Here is an 18,589-nt window from a genome sequence, read left to right on the forward strand (position 1 = left end):
GTGCCCAAGAGTTCAATGTCCCTGAAAGCCCAGTGGCAAGTCCGAAGGGATTTCTCAGCTACTCTCACGTGGAGAGCAGCCGGCCACAGAGGGCGGCAGGACTGCGCTCCGGTGCAGCGGTCTGCGCCGCGATCGCCGTCAGTGTCCGCCCAACCGCCGCCCCGGCCCCGCCGGCCGGACAGAGCCGCTCGCAGGCTGCCTGGCCTATTGCGGGGCCTATTGCGGGGCCGCCTCCCGTCCTGGGTCCCACTCAGACTTGGTGGCTTTTCAGATCACTCAGTAAACAGGTCAGAACGGCACGCCCACAGGGGGTACGGCCATGTGTCACTTCACTACGAGGCTCTGTTCTGAGAAGCGCGTCGTCGGGCGGTCTCATCCTGCCGACGACACAGAGCGCACTGCCGCAGACCCGGAGGGCGCAGCGCTGCGCGGGCGGCCTGGGGCTCCCAGGCTACAGACCGGTGCAGCGCGCTGCTGTGCGCAGTGCCGCGGGCCGCTGGAACACAATGGAAAGTGTCCGTGTATCTGCACATCTAAACATGGAAACGGTACAGTAAAAATATGAGATAGAAGGTAAAAAATGGCACACCTGTGTAGGGCACGTACTATGCATGGAGCTTGCAGGACTGGGTGAGCAGTGAGTGAGCGTGAAGGCCTGGGACATTACTGCACACCACTGTAGACATCCACACGCTGTACGCTTAGGCTACGATACAGTGTTTTTTTCTTCAAGAATAAATTCTGGGCATGGTGGCGCATGCCTGTAGTCCCAGCTACTTGGGAGGCTGAGGCAGGAGGTTCGCTTGAGCCCAGGAGTTTGAGGTTGCTGTGAGCTAGGCTGATGCCACGGCACTCTAGCCCAGGCAACAGAGCGAGACTCTGTCTCAAAAAAAAAAAAAAAAAAAAAGAATAAACTAAGCTTAGCTTACTATAACATTTTACTTTATAAACTTTTTACTTTTTTAAACTTTTTGACTCTTTTCTAATAACATTTAGCTTAATACACACATAGTACAGCTATACAAAAATATTTTTTCTTTATATCCCTATTCTATAAGCGTGTTCTTTCTTTCCATCTTTCATTTCTTTTTTTTTTTTTTCTTTGAGACAGGGTCTTGCTCAGTTGCCCAGGCTAGAGTGGTGCAATGGTGTCATCACAGCTCACTGCAACCTCAAACTCCTGGTCTCAGGCAATCCTCCTGCCTACTGGGTAGCTGGGACTACAGGCGTGGGCCTCCATGCCTGGGTAACTTTTTTATTTTTTATAGAGACAGGGTATTGCTATGTTGCTCAGGCTGGTCTCAAACCCCTGGCCTCAACTGATGCTTCTGACTTGGCCTTCCAAAGTGCTAGGATTACAGGTACAAGCTACCATGCCTGGCCTTATAAGCTTTTTTCTATTTTTAAATTTTAAAAAATTTCTTTTTACTTTTTAAACTTTTTTGTTAAAGACTAAGACACAAACACACATATTAGCCTAAGCCCGTACCAGGTCAAGATCATCAATATCACTGTCTTCCACCTCCACATCTTGACCCCCAGAAGGTCTTCAGGGGCAGTAACACACACAGAGCTGTCATCTCCTATGATAACAAAGCCTTCCTCTGGATACATCCTGAAAGACCTGCCTGAGGCTGTTTCACAGTTAGCTTTGGTTTTTTAATAAGTAGAAGGAGTATGCTATAAAATAATGATTAAAAGTGCAGTATAGTAAATACAAAAACCAATAACATAGGTGTTTATTATCAATATCAAGTACGTGCGACACATCATTGCATGTGCGATACTTTTATAGGACTGGCAGGGCAGTAGGTTTGTTTGTACCAGCATCGCCACAAACATGAGTAATGCATTGTGCTGAGACATTGCAAAGGCTACAACGTCACTAAGCAGTAGGAATTTTTCAGCTCTTGATAAGATTAAAAATCTTATGGGACCACCCTCATGTACACAGTTCATCACTGACCAGAGCATCTTTATGCAGCATATGACTGTATACATTGCCTCCAAAATCCAAAGAGGTTCACTGGAAGTTGTGTTTCTTTCCTATTGATAGGAGGCATCGGACAAAGCAATGTGTCCTTCACCTGGGAAGGAAGATTTCAAAGTGCCTCAAAACTAATGGGCTTTTAGAATTTCCATCAAGGTGGAAGGTCCCTGAATTTTTGTGGGATTTATTTTCTACCTTCTAACATGCAAGTGTCTTACAAGGGTATCCTGCTGACTAGGTCCAATCAGCAGAAAGACATCAGTGTGATGAACCAGCATGACGCCCTGCGTAAGGCAAAGACAATCAAAGTCCCTGGGGAATAGATTACGGCATAGGGCTGGACTGACGACAGACCCCTCAGGTAGGACAGTGATGTTGTACTGCTGGCCTTACCAACGACACAATTTGGAAGCAAACTTATTTTGAAGGTCTTTGCTAGGTAAAGGTATGGAGAAAAAAGCATTCACCAACTCAACAGTCACACGCCAAATGTCAGATGAAGTGTTGATCCTTTCCAGAAAGGGAACCACTCCTGGAACAGCAGCTACAAATTGGACCCAGCACCTTACTATGTTTATAATAATTCGTCATCATTCCCCAAGATCCATCTGTTTTCTTCTCAGGCCAAATAGGTGAGTTGCATGAGGCCATCGTAGCAATCACCACCCTTAGGTCTTTAAATCCTTGATGGTGGCACTAATCTCTGCCATCCCTGCAAGAATACAGTATTACTTCTAACATGCTATTTCCATAGGTAGAAGCAGTTCTGGTAGCTTCCATTTGACCTTCCCTACTATTAATATAATGGCCCCCACTGCATGGGTCAAAGATTCTGCCAGTTGTTGAGTGTGTCTGTTCCAATTATGAATTCTGGAGCTGGGGCGATAACCACAGGGTGAGTTTAGGGGCTCCCAGAGCCTATTCTGAGACAGATCTGAAGAAATCTCCATTGATCGCTTGACTTCCAAAAGCCCCTTCTCTGACTGGTGGACCACAGTGAGGCTCTGAGTCTCCAGGAATTCGTGTTAATTCAGAGCCAGCGTCCAGTAATCTCTGAAAAGTCTGATAAGATAAAAATGAAATGGTAAGTGCAGTGATTTAGCATTTTTTAAAAAATGGTAGGTGTTGTCATGACTGATATTAATCACGAGGATCTCGAGTCCATCCTTGTCTTCAACTTGGCAAAGTGACATCTCGACTCCCCGGGCAGTTGTCGGGGGTTGGGGGGTAGTGAGTCAGCCCACGGTGGGCAGACGGAAGGAAGAGGTCAGCACAGAAGCTCCACCTTGAAATGACCAAAGGTGGCACCTCGTTCTCCTCGGGAATCTTCTTTGTGGCCTGCAGGGGTGACGCAGCCTGCAGTGATCTGTTTCCCAGAAACTCCCAGTGTAGCACGGTTGCTAACACTAAGAAAAATGGGAATAAATTATTTTTAAAACTCAGAAGGCAGAATCAGGTGGTGGAAAGGCAATTGGCATGAACACGTGGAGAGGTGGACACTGGGCTTAGCCCTACCCCTTTTTAGCCAGGTGATCTTGGGCGTGTGTTTTCACTTCTCTGAGCCTCAGTTCCATCCTCTGGAAGACCAGAAGACAGCACTGTCCACCTCCCAGGCTGTCAAACGAATTGCGTGAGATTATGCATTCCAGGCTCTCAGAGCGGGGCCGGCACCATCTCCAGCTGCGGTTCCTCACTGCCCGTCTTGCCCTCGCGCTCCACACCAGGCTTCTCAGCCTGGGCGAGTGATCCTTTGCTGTGGGGCTGCCAAGTGCTTTGTAAGCTGTCTAGCAGCATCCCCGGCCTCTCTACCCACCAAGTACTAGCAGCCACTGTCCAGATTTGACAATGAAAAATGTCCCCAGACATTGCCCAATGTCTCCCGGGGGGGAAAATTGTCCTCAGTTGGGAGGCTGAGGCTACTCATTCTTTTGCTCTCAGTTTCCACATTTGTCAATAATTAGATGAACCCAGGGATCTAGATTCCTTCTAAAGCTTTCATTCATGCATTTATTCATTTATTCCCCCGTTCAGAGAACGAATACTAAGTGTTAACTCTGCACCAGACCTGAGACACGCAGTCTTTGTTTTTGTAGCTTTCTGTTTTAATGTCAGACAGTGCGAGTTGCCCCTTCGTTACTTTTTTTCTTGCTTATTTCTAACCATTTCATTTCTTCCGATAATCTTTAGAATTATGTTGTCTAGAGACTCAATGCAAATAGATGGCCTTAAACTTAAAAATTAACTTTGGGGAGAATTAGCAACTTTATAATATGAAGTTGTAACTACTCAGATCACTTTTTGTAACAGGTTGCTATTAGTATACAGGTTTTTGTATCTGTGGAATATGTGTCCCATCTTGCTGACTTCTCTTGTTTCTTCAGGTCATTCTCTATAGGTTCTTTGGTTTGTTTGTTTGTTTGTTTGGTAGACAATAATCATTTAATCTCCTATTAATGTTTTGCTTTTTCTTATCTTATTACGCTGGCTAGAGGTGTTAGTACAGTAGTGATACTAATTGCTTTCCGTATCTAATTGCCATCTACTCCTGTGCAGATGAATAAGCAGACAGGAAGGTATTAGGTGCCCAAGGAGACAGCAAAATGCAAATCCAGCCTCTCCCACTCAAAGCCAGTGCCCTTAACGGCTGTGGGATGCAAGGCCTTACTTGTCTTTAGGTTTCCTTGACCTGCAGGTAGCAAACATCAGTTTAAGATAGAAGTTCTTAATGACATTGAGGAAGTATGTACTTCTGCTACTTTGCTAAGATTTGTTTTTTTTAGGTTAGGAATGTATTCCCTCCAGCATCTAATGCATTGGTATTATGTATTTTTTTCTTATGACCTGTTTTTGGGTTGAAATTTCTCCAACCCTCGCGTTTGCACGTTTAACATGGTCGTGGCGCAGCCATATCCAAGGCCAAACGCACTTTGGAGCAGGACAGAGCTATGTGGGCAGTTCTGAATGAGCTGGGACTTCTCACTCCTCCCTGGCTGTGAGTCGGGTCGGGCTTTCTCCTTGCTGTGAACAGGAGAGGTGGGTTTAATTAAACAAGGCTCTTGGTTGGGTGGTATGGAGGGCCGGGGCCTCCGTCTTCCTCAGCAGTGGGAGAGTCGCTGAAGAAAGAACGACCAGGCCCGAGACCCTAAGTGTGGGCTCCGCAGTGCAGCCTTCCAGGCACCCCCAGACCCAGGGCCCAGTTAGCTGCCCCGAGGTCTGCCCTGTGTTAGGGGCCTGGACTCGGCTACTCGCAGGGCCCTTCCCCTCTTTATTCCCTGTCCCTCCTCCCTTCTCATTCAGGAACCTTCCAGCCATCTGCCCAAGGTGCCGCAGGTGCCTCTTCCCCCACTTGGAGTCCACTGGGGTTGCTCTGCAGTGCTCCGAGCCCTGGCCACAGTGCAAAGGCCCCTCACAGCGACAGTCCTGAGCCTTCCCCGCCCTTGGGCCCACAGAGGCCACAGGGCCTGATAGCCCGTTCCTCCCCTCAGGTCCCAGCCTGACTCCAGGGCTGTCCAGCAGGGACTCCAGGCGTCCCATCACGGTCTCCTCCTTCCTGGACCACTCCAGGGCTTATCTTTTAATGCATTTACTAAGGTGAGGTGGAACCTGCTTTCCTAGAAAATGCTCTTCGTGATCATGGTTTTTTTTTAAAACACCTGGCTGTTTTGATGTGCTGTTGTGCCACCAAGGATTTTTATTTCTCTACTCAGGGGTGAGGACGATGACTTTCCTTTTCATTTTTATGGCCTTTGTCAGGTCTTAGCATGGGGCTTCTCCTAGCTTTGAAATTTGAAGTGGAAGATGTTCGTCTCTTACTTTTCTTTGCTGTGGAACAGTGTCTCTAGCCGGGCATTCCCCGTCCCCTCAAAGTGTCAAATGTTGCAGACCCGGAGTCAGGACCTTGCCCATGAGGACGTGTTCTCCCAAGTGACTGCTCTGGTCCCACTGGCTGCATTGAGGGATTTAGAGGATTGATATTATCCTGAAAAACTGACCCCTTTCCTAGAGCTTTCTACATTTATTAACTCAGGAAACTCAATATTGTCATATTATCACCTGTAAAGGTCTTGGAACAGTGCCCATCTCGGAGGTTAACCCCCTCTCGTCCCTCTGTGTGCTCTGCTTTGTTAAGCTGATAGGGGGGACCAGAGAGGCACCAGGGAAGGGGCGAGCCTGAGGCCCGGCAGTGGGGGCCGAGGTCGGAGGGACACGAGGAGGAGCAGAGAAGTGGCTGCTCTGGTGGACAAGGGAGGAAGAGTCCCAGGGACACCCAGGTCTGGGCCTGGACAGCCTCATGGGTAGTGGCAGCAGCCTGACTACGGAGAGTTCCAGAGAGGAGGGACAAGCCCTGGGGAGAGGAGATGGGCCCCAAATGGACGGCAGGCTCCTGAGCCAGCAGGGCTGAGGGACGAGACTGGGGCTTCTTCATCCTGGGTGCTCAGCCTGCCCCTCTTGGTCGGACACTCTGGGGGAACTCCTTGCCCCCATCACCCTCGCACCCCAGCTCCGTCCAGGCCACCCACAAACAGCCCCCTCGGGAGACAGGAAGGGCCTTAGAGGTGGATTCAGGACCCTTTGGGCAGAAAACCCAGGGTTCCAAACACCCAGAGTGTAGTCTGGGGAGGTGGGTGATGTGCAGAGGTTAGTGGGCACAGCCCCCCACCCTGCGGCCTCCTTGACATGGGGGAAGGGCTGGTCTTGGGCCAAAGCAGGGCCCTGGAAGGCGGGGACCCCCTCCCTCCTCACCGGCTCTCAGGCCAATACCAGAAGGGACAAGTGTAGTCCGCTGCGCAATAAACAAAGAAACAGACACGAGATTAAAGAGCCCTTCTTGTTTATTTCGCAATAAACAAGTCAGTTTTTTGCACGTCTGGGGAGAAGATAAGCAAACGGGAAAGTTAAAAAGAGCGCTACGACATTTCTTTAACTTTTTGGTTGCAAAATTATCCTTACTCCTCCGCCTCCTCTCACAATTTGGGATCGAATTAGAGAACATGTCTTAGACCACTGTCCTTAACTTCTCCGTTTGTTCGTAAACCACATTCTACACCAAACACACTGGAGGTGTGGCTGGGCCGTCAGGATCCCAACACTCTCAGCAGAACCTGGTTAACCATAGGAATGGAATGGACCGTTTCTGCATGGCATGAAGACCGTGGCGAGTACTGCTAACACTGCTCCGATTACACTGTGGGTGCGTGTGGGTGACTAGAATTTGGGTGGGGCAGCCTCATTGTGCGCTGGCAATAGATAATTTGTCACGTGGGAAGGTGAGATGGTGGCACTCTAAGGGAGGCGTCCACTCAGGACCCTCCACGCCCACGGAATTTTACCTGCACTGCGCTGGGCGCCCTGGGGACAGCTGTATGTCCCCTCCCCTCCAGACTGTACCCCACAGCTGAACGGACACTGCCTAGCACTCGCCAGTGCTTGGAAATGCTCTCTGATCAGATGAAGGGTGGGTGATGAATCAATGAATTGATGAGGAGCCGGTCAAGGGTGAACAACCAGCGTGACCCCTTTTTCTTGTCTTCAGGGGACCTGGCTGTTCTCTACATCCTGGAAATGGAGAAAGAATTTGATGGTTTCGTGACTCGTAGAATTCCGAATTTGGGGAAACTGAGGAACAGAATCGTTAGCAAGCTCAGTCAAGGTCTTACGCCGAGAGAAACCAGAGGCGGAACCAGCCGATCATCTGGCCGTGCCAACAATTCATTTTTTTTGTCTTTTTTAAATTTTTTGCTAAAAACAAACTCAAAATTAGATGAGATGACGACTTCAGTGACTTGGGGCAAGGGTCATCAGAGATTGGGGTGGGAGGGGGAGCCACTGACCTGCGGATAAGGAGGGTGCCCAGTTCGGCAGCAGGAACTTGGGATGAGAAGGGGGCTCGGCAGTGACCTCGGGGGGCGGGGGTGTCAGGGGTTTGGGGTGAGGGCAAACTGGAGATGAGGGTGGGAAGGCTGGGGGATCAAGGGGTGAGGCTGGGAGGGGTTTGGGATGGGGACAGAGGACCGAGGGCTGCCGGTGGGGAGGGACCGGAGAGACGGGGCCAGTGGCTCGGGTGCAGTGTCAGGAGCTTGGGGGAGCTTGGTTGGGGTCTGAATCAGGATAACAAGGAAATTGGGGAAGGTGATGACGTCAATGACGTCGGTCTCACGTGAAGTCGATGACGCAGATGACTGAAGTTATGTGTGCAGGATGACTGATTTGAATGACGGTACATGATGAAGGTGATTAACTGAGAAATAAGCACTTGGAGCAAGGCAAACACGGCAAGTCACTATAAAAGCTAAGAATATAGATCTCTATCCAAATTTCAGCAGCAAAATATTTCTAACTGGTACCCAAGGGCTGTTTAGCTGCCCAACCCCAAGAGCTAGAAAGCTAAACAGAGCTCTGTCCCATTTCTTTCTATCTTTGCAAAAAAATAGATGCTCTCTGTTTTTAAAAAAAAGGCAAATTCATAATTCACAAGCTGGCTAGGTCTTCTGGGATCTGAGTATTATTAACTCAGCAACACAAATGTACGTCCATGGCTGTGTCGGCCAGGTCTTGTACCACTTTTGCCACAGAATTAATAAACGCCCCACAAATCAACAATTTCCACTAAACACTGTGAAAACCTTGGTGAGGGCTGTGTTGCTGCTCAGATTTCACCAGGGGCACTTGCGGTACAAGGTGCATTTAAATTTCAAGTGACATCTCTGATCTATTAGGTAGGAGGCACGTACAGTGCTGGGCTTTGGGTGGGTAGGAGAGGGAGTTGGGGGGCTGGCTGCCTAAGTGGCAACTCCAGATGGCACATTATGACCAAAGGGGCCAGTTCTGCCCAAAAAGGAGGTGGGCCAGGAGGCCACCGCCCACTCTGAGAAATGCAATTCAACATCAAGTGGGCAACCAGGATAGGCCAAAGCCTTTGGGATCCCACGATGAGACTCAGTCTTCATGGGATCCTCACTTTTAGGGTCAGGAAGTATTTTGGTTCATACTCCCTCGTTCCTAATTCAGAGTTTTAGAGCCAGAGAGGACCTTGATGGTTGGTGTTCAAACCCCTCCCTCGAGAGGGGCGAGAAGGTGGACCCGGAATTGGGACGGGGACTCGCCAAGGATCACACAGCGAGTGAGTGGCAGAGCTGGGACAGGGTCCCAGCCCCCCAGCAGCCAACCCGGGACTCTCTCTGCCTGACACACGGCCGCTGCACTCTGCAAAATCTCAAATCAACCGGAAAGATCTAAAGGTTGCAGCACTGAACTTGATGTGAGTGCACGTTGGACATAGCGTGTGAGAATTAACGAACGAAAGAGATTTTAGCTTTTGTCACAGTGGCTGGTCACAGCAATTCGTATGACAAGGACCCTGTGACCGAGACCCCTTGGAAAGGGATGTCGGCACCGAGTCCTGGTACTTCTGTTTTGTTTTTTTTTTTGTCTTTTTGATTTTTTTGACTTAATTTAGAGTTTACAATAACATGCTTATTTCTTACACTTGTTTAAAGATGAAATTCTTATTATTCTTTAGCATGCATTAATTGAGAGAAAGAGGATCTTTGGGGATCTTTTAGCATTGCGTTTGTCACATGGCAACACAAGGACAATATACGCAAGCGCAGCATTCACCAGGTTTGACACAAAATATAGCGCACTCCACCACAAACACTAGCACAGACCGCATGTAGCAAGCCCTGTGGAACCCCTAGGATGGGAGGGGGTGCTGTGGGGACGGGACGCTGCTCAGATCGCCTCCTCCATGGTCTCCCTGGTGAGGGTGGTCATGTCGATCTTCTCTGGGAAGATGATGTTGACCGCCAGGTCCTCGCCGCTTTGGTAATGCAGGAGCACGTTGTTCCTGCGCAGCCTGCAGAAGCGGCGCAGGGCGGACGCCCAGCCCTCGCACTTGTTGAGGAAGACGATGCCCAAGGTGCCCAGCAACACCAGACTGGTGATCACGCCCAGGATGGTGAAGCAGACAGCCTGTCCCTCAGTGAGGAGAGGGGTGTTCTTTTTGACCTCTTTCACAGACACCTTCAGGATATGGTACTCGGGCGGTCCCACTGGTACCTCATGCACCCCGGGGGTCACGCGGTAGGTCAGCCCATAATTGGCAGGCAGACGGGTGTCCTGCTTGGGGCCCAGCGCGCGCTTCTTGACACAGGAGGGGCCTGTGAACTCGGGCGTGCACACACACTCGTAGCTCACCTGTGAGTGCTGCGAGCAGGTGCCTCCGTTCAGGCACGGGATGCCGCCGCAGTTGTTCACGGCCTGGCTGCAGGTCTTGTCGACGAAGCCAGTGGGGCAGCGGCAGCGGAAGTCGCCCCCAATGTCGGTGCAGACACCATCATTCTTGCATGGGTTGGGGATGCAGCTGTTGACCACGATCTCGCAGAAATTGCCCGAGAAGCCAGGGCGGCACCGGCAGGAGGGAAAATTAGCCTCGCCATCATCATCCACGCAGGCGCCTTGGTTCTTGCAGGGGGAACTGCAACACAACAGGGACACGGTGAAGGGCCCTCGGGGGCTGGGCTAGGACAGTGCTGCAGGGGTCGGGTGGGGGCAGACGCCTGGCCCCCCTCTCTCTCCACACATCAACACATCGCAAACTTGTGCAGAAGGTCCTAGCCTGACAAAAGGGCAGGTGCTCAAAACACATTAAGTGAGAGAGGGAAGGAGGGAGGGACAGAGAGAGTGCCAGCCAGGGAAGCACAGGGAGTGGCCCAGGACCACCTCCTCAGCCTAGCAGCTCCCTCCCCAGACATCCCAGAAGACCCAACTACAGAGCCCACTGGTTCCCCAAAACCACCCCCTAAAATGTGGTAAGTGGTTTCGCAAACAGCCTGGGCCCCGCTGAACTCTGATCTCTTATTATGTTGCCTTTAGAAAATTATGCAGTTCTGTGCGGCATTCCACCGTCCCAATCGACTGTCATTCACACACATCAGGACTCGGGGACGTCAGGGGAATATGAAATCGCCTTCAGGATCATTTGAAAAAATTATGAAATGACACATTCCCCCATAAATACACCATCTAGGACAGCCCCCCCATAGGGCTGCTGGGATGAGCACTTACTTCCGTCTTTTGTCAGACACAGGTCCAGCGGGGCTAGGCTGAAAGGGTCTTTAGGGGGCGGGGAGCAGGCATCAGAAGCAGCATTCATTAGCTCACACAGCCTTGGGGGGTGGGGGGATACTTACCCTTCGATGGCACAAGGCCCGTAGTCCCTCTCACAGGTCGGTCCCGCGAACCCAAGGGTGCAGAAGCATTCATACTGGCCGCCCTCCCGGTTCACGCAGGTCCCATTGTTGGCGCAGGGCATCAAGTTGCAAGGCCGCATGTCTGCAGGGGGGAGGGCGGGCGGGGGGAGAGGCAGAGAAGACCAGACCTTAGTGTCCCCTCCTAATGCAAGTGACAGGGACCCCAAGTGAGCTCTGCTGTGGCCACCAACTAGGGTCCAGAGTAAGAGGGTATAGTGATCCCCCCCTAATAAAAACCCCAAAGTGAGTAAACTGAGACTCAGAAAGTTGAAGGGGCTTCCTCGTGTAAGGTCATGGGCCAGAAAGTCATGGTCACTGATACTTTCCTGGCACCAGGTCACCCCACAAGACTCCCCAGCACTGTCTCCTGCAGACAAGATTTCACATCCAGCTTTTCACGTGGGGACTTGTACAGCCCAACCCTTGAAAAACCACCTGCTCTTTCTACTTTTCCATCTAAGAGGGACGGTGGGGGGAGATGAAGACGTAAAGACCCCCATCAGGAACCAAGAAACCTGGTTTAGCCTTGGCACCGCCCCTCCTCCCTACAGTCTCTCGTTCTGCTCTGAGGTTCTGAACTAAAGGGGCCACGATAAAAAGGCTGCATCTTTTGAAGGCAGGAAAATTAGAACTATTGAGCGCTCTGACAGCACGGGTTTCCATGAACACTGGTATATTTCCACTGCCTTTTCACACCTCCCGTCATGCACGCTTCATTATTCAGGCTCAGCAACCATGGACATGCTGAACACAAGGGCCTGGGGCAGGGGCTCTCTGATGGTGGAAACCCCAGCTCCCGAGCAGGGCCACGAGGGCACCTTTGTCCTGCCCTGTGTCCAACCTCCTGCCGTGTGGCAGCAGAGTCCAGCTCCTCCCCACTCTGTGCCTCAGTTTCCCTACTTATAAAAGGAGGGGCTCTCCCTGGCCGGTCTCTAAAGGACCTTTTCAGCTTTGGCTTTCTGTCATTTGAGCTGCTGCACCTGCCAACCAGAGATCAAGGGCCAGCCAGAGACACAGAAGTCAAGGCGGGCGGGTGGTCCCGGTGCCATGCGTGCGTCTCTCCTCCCTCTTTCAAAGCACCCGGCTCCCTCGTGGAGGGGAGCCCGCAGTCAATCAAGAAGAAAAACCTGAATGCTGTGCTGATGGACTACCCTGTGGTGTCCGTGGAAACCCGGCGTGGCGCAAGGGGCATAAGGAGGATTTATCTTTACGGGACCGCACCGGCAAAGCGCAGGACGCAGCGTCTCCGCAGCGGGCTCCTAATTCTCTGCTCCTGGCTCTCCTGTCACTTGCAATCTTAAATTTAAGCTAAAGAGCTGGCAACCACCCCCAGCCCATCCCCACTGCTCTCCCCACAACATCAAGCCTCACAAGCCGAGGGTCAGCCCTCCCGGGCCTCCGACCCCAAAGCAGGGCGGATTAAGCTGCTCTAAGGAGAAGGCTGCTGGGGGTCTCTGCTCAGGCAGCAGCTGTGGCCAACACAGCCTCAAAGATGGGTAAAAAGGGAGAGAGAATGCTGTTTCCTCTCCAGGACCCCAGCCTCTCCGGCCGTTCCCAAGCACACTGCCTTCATCAATCTGGCCGGGAGGGAGAGTGCCGAGGGCCCACGGGGGGGCAGGGGGGACAGGGGGTGGTTTGTCTGGAAACTCCAGCCCGGGTGTGCTGTGTTCAGATACCAAAGAAAGTGGGCTCCAGGCTGAAAGCCTAACCCTGATCCCCAGCAGTGGCTTTGCTGAGACCTCAAACAGCTCCCCAAACAGCTCAGAGCTGCTGCTGCTGCTACCGCTGTGAGGGGCGTCAACGCTGCTGCCCACAGCATGAGTCAGCTATGGGGGGGACTTTGAACCATATTTCAGGGGGTGTAAGGGCCAAAGATAATTCAGGGTGGGGGGAGCTCCACTCTGAATGCCCGGCTGCCTTGGGTACACAGGGCAGGGGCCACAACAACATGCTCTTGGGTTTTCCTTAACGGAGGGTGTTAGAAGCAGTCGCAGATGAAAATTAACCCTATTTCTGGGGCCAGGGGAAGGGGTCTTAGCTAGTTTCTCTCCTGCCTGCCTATGTATGTATCCCTTGACAGACCTTTTTGCTTCTCTGATCCTCAGTTTCCCTATTTGTACCACGCATCTCTGCTAATGGGGACTGAGGAACAGGGCTCCTGAGGCAGCTGCCTGCAATGAGTTACCCAGACCTTAGGGCAGGTTTTGCCAAATGAGAATGGGCTCAAGTGAATATTCTGCAGCCTGAAAATGCATCGACAGCCAACTCTCAATTGCTCAGGGTAATGGAGGCAAAGATTGCATAAATTAATGAAATCAACAGATAACACCAATCTGCACTTTAACCCCTTCCCAGCCTTTCCCAGCCCCCAGCCTCCCCCTGCACCTGACAGCCTCAGCCGGGTCCTCATGATTGTGACGCAGTTCTGCTCCCCGCACCCCCTCCCCCACTTGTTTGCTTGCACGCAGCCTCCCAACAGTCTTGTGTGCGACGTTCTTGAGTATAAGCTCTAAGATCCCCTAAGCTCTTTCCCATCTCTGAGCTTTAGTGACCCGGTGAGGCTGTCTGGGGTCTGTGGTCCCCCCAGCTCAGCCATGTGTGTTTATTTTGTGAGTCTTTATTCAACAGGCAGTTCCTCCAACCCCCACCCCATTCCTTTTCTGGGTGCTGGATGCTGGGTGCTGGTGATGCACAGGTGAGCAAAATAAAGTCCCTACCTTGGAGGAGGCATCTGGCACCAGCAGGAAGTATATAAACACATCATCGCAATACAGCTAGGCTGGTGTGTTGGAACGGGGGAAGGGAGGCTGGCAGCCACTGGGCTGGGGGCTGAGGGCAGGGAGGCAAGGAGTGGGGTGGGGTCGGGGGGAGCGGTGAGCAAAGGTGAGTGCCAACCTATGTCGCAGAATTCCCCGCCCCAGCCTTCGCTGCAAAGGCACTGCCAGGGTTCTTCACAGATTCCGTAAACGCAGCCGGGAGAGGTCATGCACTGGTCACACAGGGCACCCTGCCAGCCAGGCCGGCACCTGCGGGTTGGGGTAAGAAAGATGGGAACATGTAAGGGGGCAGCAGGGGTGGAGAGGGAGCTCAGGCCACCTTCTGTGAACTGAGAGCCCTTGAGGGTCTTTGTACAGTGCCAGGCCAGTGGTCCCAGGAAGTGAACACTAGTCACCTGAATGGAAGAACTTAGAGAACACAGAGGGGCAGACACAGAGGACCCCCCCCCCCCGACCGAGAGCCCCAGAGAGTGCTGCGTTTTGCCGCAGTGGCCTGCAGTGGTCTCACCCTGCAAGGGGCTCTCTTGCCACCTCCCTTTTAAGGAAGCAGAGAGCCCCCACCCACGCCCTCTTCTCTTCTCCCCCACCCCCACCAGTTTTCTGCAGGGGTGAGGAAGCTGTTTGCCGCAGTGCCCAAGCCCCCACCTTTTTTCTGCCTGACTTCATGACTCCCCAGGATTCTGGCCCCCATAAGCTGCCTGTGAGGAGTCACTCTGTTACCTGCAAATATTGTCATCCACGCAGGTTCCATGTGTGGGGTCACAGGTCAAGGGGCATTCACCTCCTGAGGCACAAGAAAGGTTACAAAATTCACCCCACAAGGCCCCAGAGAGCATGGCGAAGCCCATCTTCTCCCTAACAGCCCCCTGCTTCCCTCAAGGGATGCAACAACCCTCTTGGGTCCTGCCAGCCTGGCACACAGTAGGCACTCCGTATCTGTGAGTGGTGTGGCTCAATCCACTCAGGGACAAAACCTCTGCCATGTTCCTCACTATGAGATGACCACAGCACACTCCCTAGATCTTAGGAGCAGGACAGACACCTTTCCCCCCACAAAGAAAATATGAAGCCTCAAATCCTCCTAAAAGGAGGGATGGGAGACAGTGCAGGGCAGATGCTGACCTGGGGAATTCAGCCAAACCCTCACTTTTGCAAAGTGATCTGAAAGGGGAGATTTTGACTGTTCAGTTTTGAAAAAACCTAGACAGGTTCACCTGGTGGTCTCACAGGTAAGGCATCTGGATTTTTTTTAAGGTTCATCCCAGTTAAGCCAGGCACCCAGGTCGAATTCCGCCCCCTCCAGACCCTAGACTCTTCACATGGAAAAGATGACGACGACAACAACTACGCCACCAACTACGCCACAAGGGTTCTGCAGAGCAGACAGGCTGCAACACTGAAATTCTGACACTTTAACAGGCACCTACTGTGTGCATGTGCTCAACCAGCTCTCTGGCCTTCCAGACAGCCCCCCCAAAACCACTGGCGCAGTTGGGGGGGGCGCTGCGGGAAGGGGGCAACTCTCTCGCTGTCAGAGACAGATGGCCGCTGCAGACAGAAGTGTCGCAGCCCCTTACCTAGAGAAATGCGCCACGCAGGAGGGGCTCAGGCAGGGCTCCTGTTGGGAGTTGGGGGCTACGACGGCAAAGTCTCCCCCCACCCCCCACAGACCTGTTCCCACACGCGCACACAGAGACACCCCAAAGTTGTACCCCACAGCATTTTCACGGAAGACGACCCAGCATCACCTCGTTTTTTCCATACCTCCTCTCTCAGCGCACCGACACCCCTCCAAGCGCCACTTCTGTGGGGCGGGAAGGGGCTGGGGGTCCCACACCTCCCCTGTCCCCCCGGGGACCCCAGGACCGGGCTTGGCATGCTAGGGTGGTGGGAAGGGCGAGACAGGCACCGCGCGGGGCTTAGGGTTAGGCGGGACGAGCGGGAGTTGGGGCGCGCGGGACGGGGCGTGCAGGGCACCGGGCGGCCGGCGGGGCGTCGCAGGCTTCCCCAGAGGGGGCGCGAGCCGGGCCGCCGGCGGGGGGCTCACCATGGGTGCCGTGGCCGAAAGCCAGCAGGAGCAAGAGGACGGGCAGGAGGGCTTCGGTCCCGGTCATCGCGGGGCGGCGGCCGGGGTCGCGGTCCGGGGAACGGCGCGGGCGAGGGTCCAGCCCCGGGTGCTGCGCTGGGCTTCTGGTTGCGGACGCGGAAGGGGGCTCGGGCACGCAGTAAGGGGAAAGCCAGGGCTGCGCTGCGCTCTCCACCGCCGCCGCCGAGGAGCTGCCGCCGCCGCCGCGCGCACCGCCCTTTTCGTACCGCCCCCCCCCCCCCGCGGCTCCCGCCCCCCCGCCCCCGCCTTCGCGCGCACGGGGCCGGCGCCGGCCAGTCCCTGTGACCCCCAGCCCCCCACGGGGCCGCCCCCCACCACTGCAGCGGCCGGAAGCCCGCTCGCAAACACGGGTGTACTCTTGGCTAGACGGGCGCAGGTACCCCGCGCACGTTGGGCACACGTTGCGCACACGGGACAGCACACGGGTGTGCACATGCGGGCCTGCTCGGGACAAGTCGCATGAACCTAACCGGGGCTGGGCTGAAGACCCCCAGGAAAACACAAGTGCGCACTCGGAATGTAGAAACGCAAGCAGAAACACCGAGACACTCATTGCCAAGGCCCCAAGCACGCGTGCCTTGGGTCACATGCCCAGAAAAACACAAACGCACACTGTAAAGATGTGGACTACGCACATAACCACACACGCACATAGAAAAACACTTAGGAAAAGCCTGATGCCCCCTATATCCCTAGCCATGGAGAGGCAGGAGAATGCAGAAACACTTGTAGCAACACACACACTGCAACCCAACCACGCTGCCACCCAGACACACGTCACAGATACAGGCCGAAGCACCACATGCTTAGTCATGGGCAGAGAGAGGAGCAGCTACGCAGTTAGGAAACCCTGGGCCTCCTCCACCTGTAGAGGCCCCCTCTACGCAGAAACACAGTCAGAGCCACATGCACACCTAAACACACAAATACACTTGTAAACATACGGACACCCGTGCACACATTCAGTTACAGCCACCCCCCACACACACACAGCATCACAGTAAGGGGCTTCGTCACGCTGAAACACAAACACAGGCACTTTTGAGTACACATGTAGCTACAGTCAGACACATGATGTCCACAAGCACACACTCCCCGTCCCCAAAACCCACAAATCACAGACTCTTGGCCACATGCTTACAAAAACACACATATGCAGTCACCCAACATAAACATACAATCGCATCCGCCTTTGTCCACAGTGGCATGTGTGGACAGCCTCACCAATGTGCTGTCTCTTTCTCTCTCTCTCTCACACATACACACACACACACACACACACACACACACACACACACACACGGTTGCACACCAGGCAGTCAGCACATGTTCCAGACCCACTGGGAGGCCTTCCTTCACTCAGTGGTCCCCAGGGCGTGGGGGTGGGGGATGCTGGACTCCGCTAGAGACCCTCCAGCAGAGCTCCTGGGGAGAGGGGGCACTCGCAAGCATCCCTCCTCCCCACCAGCCCCCAGCCCCAGCCTCAGCTTAGAGCTTTATGCTGGCTCAGCAGCCTCCCCTCCCTCCCTCGGCTGGATCCTAGGCTCAAGAAGATAGGGAGGGAGAGGGCTGGAAGGGGATTAAAGGTGTTTAACCTCCTGGGGAAGGGTTCCAGGTGGTCTGGAGGTCTTTGGATGGGTCATTTGAGATGCCTAATTTGCATAAATTGCATTTAGCTCCTAGATGCTGGGAGTCGGCAGCCCTCCTCCACCCCGCACTTGTTCACAGCTTCCCCTTCCTCACAGAGCTGGGGGGAGGTCATTGCTACTTTGAGCCTAGGGGGTGGGTCCTTTGGCCTCCAGGCCGTCTAACTGGTCCCTGGCAGGTTTGAGGACATGTTTGCCATCCTAGGGATAGGTGTGGGAAGGCAGGCCAGAGGGAGCCCCCAGGTTCACTGATCCTAAATCGGTGCTCCAGAAAGGAAGGGAGGGGGAGGTGGGGCACCTGGCTGGATGGAGACCCAGGAGCTGCTCTGGGCTGGCTCCGAGGAGGCTGGAGGAAAACCCCCAGTGCCTTGTGGAAGGTGTCCCTTCCCTAGTGTTATCCACAGAACACCCAGATAGGTGGAGGCTTCTGGGAAGGGCTTTGGGGGCAGGCTGGAGGAAGCAGTTGGGATGCTCGCCACATGCCCCTGCATTTCTCTGACCCTACTCTCTTCCATGGGCTTTTTACTAAGTCAAGAAACTGAGTCCAACGATGGAAGGTCCTTTGTCCAAGGATCCTGGCCTAGAACAAGAGTTGCCAACAGGCCCAAGCCTGGAAGTCCGAATATCCTCTGTGCGGCAGTTGCCAAGGTCTCCCTGACCCACCTCTCTCTCTTCCCTCCCTCTGAGGCCCCTGACCTCAGCCTCCAAAATTATCCCATGCTGCAGGCAGACCGGAAAGGGCTGAGTTCTCAGCCAGAGGCCAAAGAGGGGTGGAGGATGTTGGGGCTGGCAACCTGGAGCAAGGGCTCCCCAGGCTC

The 18,589-nt window shown here is 53.5% G+C and overlaps 1 protein-coding gene across 1 annotated transcript; it reads right to left on the reverse strand.

Moving 5' to 3' along the window:
* Nucleotides 1-9,482: 9,482 nt before the first annotated feature.
* On the reverse strand, nucleotides 9,483-16,132 carry DLK1 (delta like non-canonical Notch ligand 1). The gene is made up of 5 exons (XM_045554445.1): nucleotides 16,066-16,132; nucleotides 14,739-14,802; nucleotides 14,137-14,267; nucleotides 11,182-11,323; nucleotides 9,483-10,466 (listed from the first exon to the last, which is right to left on the reverse strand). Exons 1-5 carry the CDS (start codon nucleotides 16,130-16,132, stop codon nucleotides 9,722-9,724), a joined length of 1,149 nt encoding a protein of 382 aa, XP_045410401.1. The 3' UTR covers nucleotides 9,483-9,721.
* Between the last annotated feature and the right edge of the window lie 2,457 nt (nucleotides 16,133-18,589).

This window comes from Lemur catta, chromosome 1 (genome assembly GCF_020740605.2).
Source record: "Lemur catta isolate mLemCat1 chromosome 1, mLemCat1.pri, whole genome shotgun sequence".
Taxonomy (NCBI): Eukaryota; Metazoa; Chordata; class Mammalia; order Primates; family Lemuridae; genus Lemur; species Lemur catta.

Excerpts from the sequence above, each read along its gene's own strand:
- DLK1 (XM_045554445.1), bottom strand. The coding sequence starts at position 16,132 with ATGACCGGGACCGAAGCCCTCCTGCCCGTCCTCTTGCTCCTGCTGGCT. Across the intron at positions 14,268-14,738 it reads GTGGATGACAATATTTGCAG|GTGCCGGCCTGGCTGGCAGG; the intron begins GTAACAGAGTGA and ends CCCAACCCGCAG. Across the intron at positions 10,467-11,181 it reads GGGCCTTGTGCCATCGAAGG|TTCCCCCTGCAAGAACCAAG; the intron begins GTAAGTATCCCC and ends GTTGTGTTGCAG.